Source organism: Pinus tabuliformis, chromosome 1_1 (assembly GCF_031772625.1).
Source record: "Pinus tabuliformis cultivar Carrire ecotype Pingquan chromosome 1_1, CPIR1, whole genome shotgun sequence".
Lineage (NCBI taxonomy): Eukaryota > Viridiplantae > Streptophyta > Pinopsida > Pinales > Pinaceae > Pinus > Pinus tabuliformis.
The window spans coordinates 822,805,154-822,815,549 of NC_142297.1; the positions used below are offsets into that span (position 1 = coordinate 822,805,154).

Consider the following 10,396-nt stretch of genomic DNA (forward strand, 5'->3'; position numbering starts at 1 on the left):
TCTAAAAGTAGGAGATCCATCACCATATATTTATTTTTAATAATGGTTAAAAAACATACTTTATCATGTTGATCTATGCAAGATCAGTATTATTTAATATGAGAGAAGGGACTACCTTGTGCACATGAAAGGACAAGATAGGAGTCATTGCAAAGGTTGAGGAGAACTATTAAGATATGCATGAGCATATTTTATCATTCATTTCTCTTTAAAATAATTCCAAAAATTTTAATTGCACTGAAATAGCATAGTCATATGAAGCTCCACAAAATACGATTTATACGTTTTTATTTAATATTAATTCAAAAGTACCACATATTCATACGTTTTTATTTAATATTAGTTCAAAAGTACCGCATATTCATTATTGAGCAATAGATGGGATACAGGTTGTTAATCTCTCGTCTAAGGCAAGGGTTAACCAGCTTGCTATGGGGCATTAAATGCTTGGTTAGCTGCAAACTCGATAGTCATATAGTTTTTGGTGAGGACGGAGTGTTCGGAAAGCACCGCGCGCGTCTGTTTTATATAGCTATGGAGCTTGCAACGAAACAGACATTTAATGCCCGATAACAGGCTCGTTAGCCCTTTCAATCTGTCGGCTACCATATTTTTTCATGGGGAGTTTGCATACGTGGCCTTGTAATCATTCCAAAGCTCATCAACAGATTTACCAGTGAGATCATTGAAGAATCCCACGTCCCATCCATCGCGCAGTTTCGAATTCATCTTGGCAACGAAACCAGAGGCAACGGTGTCGCAATACTGGAGAAAGTAGGCAGTCACATCGTAGCCATGGTCCCACTTATCACCGCTTCCAGGCTTAAACCAGTGCGATGGGGCGAAGCCCGCAGTGAGGCGAACATAATCCGCGATGCCTTCGATCAGCCCTGACGACGCACCGCCTTTGCCGTCGCACTGCCAGACGTGGGTCACCTCGTGGTACAGAACGCCCGTGATCTCGTTCTTTACATCGCCCTGGTAATTGGCAACGTACTCGGCGCTCAAGTGGATTTCGTCGTCGCTCGTGTAGGCGACTCCGCTCATGCTTTCTACAAACAGAGTTACCGTCTGCACGTTCTTCTTGTCGGCGGACGATTGCTGGGGGAAGGTCTGCCAGATGAATTGGGTGGCGGCGTCCATTATCTTGGCGGCGTTGGCCCTTCCTATCTCGCTGTCAAATCTCGTCCCGCCATCGCTGCCCTCGGCCGAGTTGTTGACCACAAAGTCCAAGGCGTGGATGCCCTGTGCGGCCATTGCCAGAACAAGTAGCGCAGCACAGATCGCTGCTGTCACATGCAAGAAGCAGCAAAAATCAAAGTCTGAATGAATCGAGATAAGCTCAGGGCTTAGGTAGTGTAGTGCTAGTTTGGGAGCGACGGCTTATATAGAACGAGAAAAGCAGAAGACGCGTTGCTGGCGTGTTGGACTAAGTAATGGAGTCAACATAGGCGGGCGGACATTTGGAGGACAAATGACTCAACGACGCAAAGTGGTTAAACGTCTTTGCTTTGAATTGGAATTTTGTGGTATGTCTTCACCAATGGGGCGTGGATAATGTGGCGGTGGAAAATAATAAGACACTTCTTTCCTCAAATTCGATGCTTAGCCTTTCTTTACATAAAGTGCTAAGTATAATAAGTTTTAAATGTACTTTCTTTTCTCCGCTAAAAGAACCTAACCCTTTTATTTTTAATATTTAATTTTATGTATCCATGTCTTAAATATTAATTAAATTTTTTTTATCTATATTTAAATTAATAATTTTTAATCAACAAATTATTATAAATTTCAAATATAATTAACCATTGTTTTTTCATCAAAATATTATTATGAATTTGCAAATATTTTAGATTTTACAATCAACGTTGCCTCATTACACTAAAAGCAAAAGACAGTGTTATTCTAAAGAGTTTTTATTCCACCCAATTGCTCTATACCTAAAATATTAAAACTTTAAGTGAATATTATATTAGTCATCATTTAAGGAAGACGGTGTTATTCTAAAGAGTTTTTATTCCACCCAATTTCTCTATACCTAAAATATTAAAACTTTAAGTGAATATTATATTAGTCATCATTTAAGGAGGTACTGTAAGGTACTGTATATTTGTTTATAGTGATAGTGCATTGACTTTATATTATTTTATTTTATTTTTTATAATTTTAATCAAAGTTTCGAGAAAATGTTGAATATTTCTATTTTCTGTAAATTTAAAAACAACTTTTTACTTTCATGGAAATCTTATTTCTAATTTTTAATTGTCTCAACAAGTTTATATGAGACATAATTCCTCTGATGGAGGGTGTTTTATTTTTGGTATTTGTCAATATTTGATAAATCATTTTAAAATAAAGAAAACTAATTTATGGTCATTCTGGTGGTGAATGCTCCGACATTAAAACTGTCACTGCTCTACCCAATGTTGTAGGTCATTTGGGTAGCCAAGAGAGAGGTCATTTAGGTAGACAAGAGAGGGGGAGAGGGACATATCATTGATACATTGTGTAGAGTAAAAAAAAAAATATAAATGAGTTGTCATTTTCACAATAAGTACTTTGACACTAACATTATTGCTACTATTCTGCCCACTGTTACAGGTCCCTTACATAAATGAAAAAAATACATAACATTGATCCATTTTGCCGAGTAGAAAAATGCAAAAAAAAAAAAAACCTAAATTGAACTTCTTTTGCAACTCCACACTTTATACGATGTATTAACATTTTAAATTTATAATTTCATTGTGCAATGTGGTTTTATTTATGTTTTTTCAACTTATCGTAAACAAAATATACATCTCTTCGTTCCAATCGGAGAATTCCACATACATTGTAGATTGCAGTCCAAAAAACTTGGTGACGGCTTCTAATCAAGACCGATGGTTGTTTACCCTATACAAACACTATGATGGTTGTATCCTCTATCTTCTCAACATTAGGATTCTACTTTTTCTCGGCCACGTTTCGAATCTTTTAGAGTTTAATCATCGAATCCACCCTTGCAAAGCGTAAAAAAAAAAATGCAGTTGGACTAATTTAAATTTTATATATTATTATCGATAAATATATATCTATAAACATATAAATATTCGTAAATGATGTTTTCCAATATAATTATGATAAACTTTCATTTATAACAATCTCAATTTAAAGAGTTTCCGAACGTAACTCAATTAATAACTGTGACATTGTGATTTCAAGAGTTGGGAAACTTGTTCTAATGGTTCTCGTGCTCTTGGGAGTTTGGACCTGTAACGTTTTCTTTTAATGTTTTTTTTTTCAGCGGGAGCTGCAATGGGAGCTTGGGAAAGTTCCGGTAGCTTTGAAGACTATTTTTTTTGGAGTTTTGGGGTTGGGGAATACAAAGTCTGTAGAGAAATATGCTGAACTACCCACAAAACATGAGCCTAAATTGAAACTTTTGCATGAAGAAAGGCCAAAGACATCTTTAACACCCATATCCTTAATTGAGAAATTGGAGCAATCTCTTGATGGGTTAAGGAAGGGTGTGGCACCTTGATGTAAGGGCCATATCTGGGATGTCACACTGATGAGCATTTTTTTGTTGTTTATGCATATATATGGCAGAAGATTGTGTGTGCATATTGTATGTGGCATTCAATGCTTAAACATTAGAATTGGTTTACTTTTTCTCTTAAGAATAATTAGAGAAACATATGTAACACTGTTCCTTTGTATTTTTAAGCCAAATCGTTTCAAAGACTCGTCATGTGTCATAATAAACTTGACATTTTAATATTTTATATATATAAAAAAGAGAAACTTAGGGAGAGAGACACCTAGATAATATATTTATATATAAAGGAGATTATATATTTAAATTGAATTTAATATTTGAATATTTTGATTCAATATTAAATTTTGATTATTATATAAATTATATAATTAAAAAATTACTTTTTTATTTTTAATTTTTTTTTATATAATATTATTGTTCTTGAGTAGGGGTTTCTTGTAAATTTTAAGAAAATATTTAGCCATTCCCAATGTATCCAAATTCCAGAAACTCAAGCAACATAACAAATATTTGAAAAATATAAAAATATTTAAAAAATCTTGACTCGAATCTCAATGATGAACCACAAAGATTGGTTTCCAATCAAACATAAATGCAATGACTCCAACGAATAGTACTATAAAATATGTAGATAGCAGAAACCTCAAGTCAATAATATAAGAGTACTTGAAAAAATATTTAAAAATTAAGAAAAAAATAAACAAACAAACATTTTGAAGTGGGCACCCACTCTCAGTCGATTTTTTAAGAACTTTCGGGAGGATGGAGCACGGTGACAGGGAGGCCTTGGCAGCTGGCGCAGAGCCAGATCTAGGCCCGTAGGGCTGAGGTTAGGGCCCAGCAACGATGGCCGGGGAGTAGGTCTTCGGTAGTAGCCCCCGTCCTGGTAGCAGCAAGGGTTGAACGACAGGTGGACGCTTTCTCAGCAAGGACAGACACCTGGAGGTTTCGGCAGCGGAAGGTATTTACCTGCAGGGAGAAAACAGAACAGTTTTTTTACGGTCCGTGATTTACCAGCTCCCGACATCCCGACAGCGACTGTTTCTCCAGCGAGTAACCATGGTTATCGCGGAGGAGGGTATCGATCTTGACCCGTCGATGGAAGATATTCTTTCTGTCTGGGGGAAAGACCCAACTCCCCAGAATGTTGAACACTACTTCGGGACGGTGGAAACCCTAACCACACGTCCGTTCTGTTCGGAGCCGGAGAAACAGCACTTTTCACCCATCTCACCGCCTAAGGATCAATGTGAAACGGTAAAGGGTTTCCAGGGAGGTAAGTTTCAACTTTCGAACCAACCCTCGAGCCAGAAGAACCCGCAGATCTCGATCTATCCTTCTGGCGGAAGTAAAGGGCATCTAGGGTTTGTAGAACCAGTCCTCTCAGGCGGATTGGAAGACATCGTCACCCTAGGATCGAAGCTAGGGCACAGCCCGGTGGGAAATGCAAGAAGTTCGGCCCCCGTCACAAGGGCTACAATTGCTGCAGGCAGAAATAGTGCAAAAGAGCGAGGAGGGCCGGAACAGCATCCTGAAGAACCCCAGGAGCCAAAGGGGGATGATAGGCGGCCACTTCAGGGGCCTCAGGTAACCAACCAGACTCGCCTTGATTCCCTAAATTTACTTCTAAATTCGTCAAAGGAGCATCGCTTGGAGGCCAGCCTTACTCCCCAACCCCCCGGGCCCAGTGTTTATCATGAGCAGCAGGAGAACGAAGGCCCAGGAGACATACCCAGAGTCACAAAAATCTCAGAGGGGCAAAGGAAAAAACAGAGATTGATTAAATCTCAAGGGGTTGAAGGAAACCTGGTCTTGGGGATGGATGTTAAAATTGAAGAAGTGTTGGTGGTTGCTGAAAGTACTCTGGTCGGCAGAGTAAGAGGGAAGATTTTTTCTTCAGAATTCATCAAATCCTGGGGGAAGCAGAACTGGCAAACGGATCTAATCAGAGATTTTTGGGTCCTGACTCTCCCAAAAGGTTGGTTCTCGGTCCGGTTCGAATCCAAAGAGGCGGCAGATTGGGTTTTGCAGAGGAACTGGTCTCTTGGGCACATTCCAGTGCTGTTCAAAAATTGGAGCCCTATGTTCGATCCAGCACATGAAAAAGTGGATGTCTTTCCGGTATGGGTAAGGGCTCCAGGCCTGCCATCATTCCTCTGGGTCGAATCAGTGTTTAAGGCGCTCGGGAATAGATTGGGGACTTACTTAGAGACGGACATGTCTTTTCTGGAAACAAACAACAGAGCCATGGCGTGGATCCTGGTAAGTCTAAACCCTAGTGGAGGTCTGCCAGAGAAAATCATTCTTCAGTATAAGGACTATGTTTTCGAACAAATCTTGGACTATGAGTATTTGCCGTTCCGTTGCCACCGATGCCACGAATATGGGCATCTGGCTAAGGAATGCCCATTGGGAAGAAGGCGGAGGAGGTTCCAGCGAACGAGGGAGAGGACGGAAATGATTTATCCGCGTTCTCAGCATCAAATCAACAAAGAGGCCGCTGTAACTCAGGAGGAGGAATTAATGGACATAGATCTGCAACAGGGGAACCATGCTCTGGATGCTAACATTCAGGAACCATCGAAGGATATGTCAAAAGATGGAGCGCTACCAGAGGACGCAACAAAGCCCGCGGTCGAGGAGCCTCTAAGCACAACTCCGAGCACTGTCGAGGATCAAAAGGGTATGCTTTTGAATCCATCTCCATCTACTCTTCTTGAAAATAAAGGCGAATGTTTGGATAATCATATTGTTGCGGATCTGCCCAATAATCTTCCTCTTCCCGAATCCACTGTTAAAAATATAAACTCGATTGATGGCATTTTGGAAAATTGTATTGAAACTTGCATTGAAAATTTATCGGCTGCTATTCCTTCCCTGGATTTGAATAGTGATGGGTGTTGCCATGATCCCTCCCCCCAGGCCCAGCTTCCCCATTGCCCTTATAACCTTCGCTCTCTGGTTACAAAACCTGGTTCCTATCCTTCTGTGGGGGGCATTGATCCATCCCCTTCTCAGTCCCAGCCCGGGAAAAAAAGGGGTAGGAAGTCAAAACTCTCAGCGGCCAAAGCTCAGGCTATTTATGATGTGGCAGATGGGAAGCAGCTTTCCATCACAGGGGCACTTAGAGCAGTGCAAAGCCCCGGCACTGTTTTAAAATGATCATTTCCTCATGGAACTGTAGGGGTTTAGCCAGTAAACCCAAAAAACTGGCCCTGAGGGAGTTAGTATTGAACTCCAAGGCGGATGTAATTCTTCTCCAGGAGACCCTGGGAAAAGGGGAGGACGTAGTATCAATGCTCAAAGGCCTCCTCCCAGGATGGGATTTCACAGCTCTGGATGCTGATGGTCACTCTGGTGGCTTGGCAGTGGGGACCAGGGAAGGCAGAATCAAGATCTAGAATCAATGGGGAATGAAACAGGTGATGGGGATTGAGTGTCAATCTTCGGATTTTGATTTCCCTTTTACCATAATTAATATATATGGACCATGCCAAGGAAGGATTCCCTTCTGGAATGGATTGATGGAGAGCTCGCTCGTGAAGAACAAATTCTTGGTGATGGGAGGAGACCTGAATTTCTCTTTAGGCAGAGCAGAGACCTGGGGCCCAAATGCAAGAGAGGATCCACAATCTGATTTCTTCAGGAACCTCTTAGCCTCAAACAATCTAATAGAAGCAAACCTCATCAAGCTGAAACCTACTTGGAGGAATAAAAGAATTGGAGAAGCAAGGGTGGCAAAACGACTAGACCGTTTTTTAATCAATGAGGATCTGGCTGCTGCAATTCCTTTATTCAGGCAATGGGTAGAAGAAGGGGGGCCCTCGGATCATTTTCCGATCTATATTGAGCTCTCCAAAGGTCCCACAAAACCCCCTGCTCCTTTCAAATTTAATGCCTCCTGGCTCCAAGAGGAATCCTACAACAAGCTGTTTAATGAAATTTGGATTCACCCTGCCAGAGAATCCCAGGAGAATAAAGGTTTCTTATTTATGGAAAATCTCAAAAGATTGAAAAAGGCAACAATCTCATGGGCAAAGGAGAGGCATCTGAAACAGAACGAGGATCTAAACAGGATAAATGAGGAACTCCAAAGGCTTGAAAGCATAGAGGCGGACAGCTATGCAACTCAAGAATCTAAGGAGAAAATTGTAGGCCTGGAGAAGCTCAAGAATCAAATCTTGCTGGCAAAGGAGGAAGAATGGAGGCTCAAGAGCAGAGCTATATGGCTCAAAGCAGGGGATGAAAACACTAGCTTCTTTCATAATTATGCCAAAGGGAGGAAGAGCGCCAATACTATATGGAGTCTTAAATCTGAAGATGGAAGGGAAGCTAAGACCTTCGAGGCTCTCTCATCCCTTGGGGTGAATCATTTCCAATCTCTTTTCAAAGATCCCGGTGAGATCACCATAGCGGAAGTCATCCAAACTACTCAGTGTTTCCATAGATATGTGGAGGAGGAAGAAGCGGACCATTTAATGGACCCTGTCACCAAGGAGGAGGTGGAAAGTGTAATAAAGTCTATGGCAAAAGAGAAAAGTCCTGGCCCGGATGGTTGGTCAATAGAGCTATTTTTACACTTTTTTGAGCAGATAGGAGCAGAAATCACAGAAGTGGTGGAGGAGTCAAGATTGAAGGGAGAAGTCTACAGTCCCTTCAATGCAACCTTCATCGCCCTCATTCCTAAAAAGGAAGCTCCAGAATCTTTTGAGGATTTCAGACCTATCTCCTTATGCAACAGCATCTACAAGATAATCGCAAAGGTTATAGCTCTCAGGATCAAACCAATCTTATCAAGGCATATCTCTCCTGAACAATTCGGGTTCTTGAACGGAAGACAAATCCATGAGGCAATAGGTGTGGCACAGGAGGTCCTTCACAGTGTTAAGTTGAAAAACAAGAAGGGAGGGGTGATTAAAATTGACCTCTCAAAAGCATATGATAGGATAAACTGGACATACATTCGCATGCTATTAACGCACCTCGGCTTCAAAGTGGACTTCATCAGATGGATCATGGGGTGTATAACAGATGTCAGCTATGCTATCCTCATCAATGGAGCTGCTACCTCTTTTTTCAAAGGACAGAGAGGGCTGAGGCAAGGCTGCCCACTGTCCCCTTTGCTATTCCTCCTAGTGGCTGAAGGTCTCAGTCAGCTGATTCATAAAAGCAAAAGGGAAGGTAAGATAAATGGTATTGAGGCAGCAGTAAACTTGTTCATAACTCATCTACTTTTTGTAGATGATATTCTGATTTTTACTAATGGCTCCCTTAATGAACTCAAGGAGTTAAAAATGATTTTTGAGCTTTTTCTAAAAGCCACCGGAATGCAGATCAATCCCAGGAAATCTCAAATCATCGAAGAGGGTCTTAACAGACTTGATAAGGAACAGTTCAGTTCATATTTTCCATATGAAATGTGCAGCATGGGCTCCCCTTTCAAGTACCTGGGGTTCTGGCTGAAGCCAAATGATTATAGGAAGGAGGATTGGTCTTGGCTAATCGCAAAGATTGAAGCAAGAATTAGTCATTGGAGTTTCAAATGGCTCTCCAGAGCAGGGCGACTGACCCTAATAAAATCCGTGCTTCTTGCCATCCCAGTCTACTGGGCAGCGCTAACTTGGGTCCCAAAAGGAGTCCTGGAGAAAATTAGGAGAATATGTAGCAGATTCCTGTGGGCCGGGAACAAAGAATCCTCGGTTCTCCCTTGGGTTGCATGGGAGAAAGTGGCGAGACCAAAGGAATGGGGTGGTTGGGGGATCAAAAGCCTCCCAGACTTCAGACTTTCTTTGGCTGCCAAATCAGGTTGGCGTCTCATAAAGATGGAAAACCTCTGGACAAGAATGGTAAAAAGAAAATACATTGATCCAGCCCCCCTGGAAGAATGGATCAGGAACCCAATCAAGACTCAAAAGAATGCTTCTGCTATCTGGAAAGCCACCTTGGAATCTTTTAAGGTGATAGAGCAAGGTCTAGCTTGGAAGATCGGGAATGGTGAAAAGGTAAAGATTGGGAAGGATCCTTGGGTTGGCTGCAATGGCAACTATGCCCTTCCCCCTGACCTGATTCAGCAGTTGGAAAGGAAAGGCCTCCGCTTCCTCAGCCAAGTGGAGAAGCCAGGTCTCTCATCCATTTGGGGGCAAGCCTGGAAGAATGGAGAAGAGTTGGATCTGGAACAGAGATGGTGGAACGATTGGAATACTTTCACCCAGGAACTCTTCAGGTCCAATGTAAGGCTGTCCGACAGGCAAGATGAGCTAATCTGGGCGCATGCAGACTCCGGGTCATATGCCCCTAAGAATGGATATTCCTTTCTTATGACAAGGAAAGGGTGGGGAGATCCGGAGTGGTGGTCAAAACTGCTCTGGAAACTTAAGAGCCCTCCAAAATCTAAAATCTTTTTCTGGTGTATTTTAAGGAGCAAAATCCCAACCTGGGATATATTGCAGACCAGATTCATGCACGGGCCTGGGAGATGCACCTTATGCAAAGCAGAAGCAGAATCCATAAACCACCTATTCCTAAAATGCCCAGAATCTCTAAAGATATGGGGTGAGACTGGAACTCTTTTGAACAAACAGCTTGTCTGGGAAGGCAACAATATCCAAGAAGCCTGGCAGAAGTGGTGGAATGAGCATCCGGATGGAAACCTTCGCAATCTCCCCCTAATCATCAGCTGGGGGATATGGATAGCTAGAAACAAGAGTATCTTTCAGGACAAAGAGACCCCGGTAGCAATCATAGCAGCTCAGGGCGCTGCCATCTTCTCTAGTATTCCAGAACCTAAGGAATCCTCCTCCCAAAGAATTGTTCCTGAAATTCAGATCGCAGAAGGAATCCCTTGGGCTTTCTTCG

General features: G+C 41.9%; 1 protein-coding gene across 1 annotated transcript; it reads right to left on the reverse strand.

Moving 5' to 3' along the window:
- Positions 1-318: 318 nt before the first annotated feature.
- Positions 319-1,343, reverse strand: LOC149216618 (uncharacterized). Its single transcript, XM_089391250.1, has one exon. It carries the CDS (start codon positions 1,255-1,257, stop codon positions 616-618), a length of 642 nt encoding a protein of 213 aa, XP_089247376.1. The 5' UTR covers positions 1,258-1,343; the 3' UTR covers positions 319-615.
- Between the last annotated feature and the right edge of the window lie 9,053 nt (positions 1,344-10,396).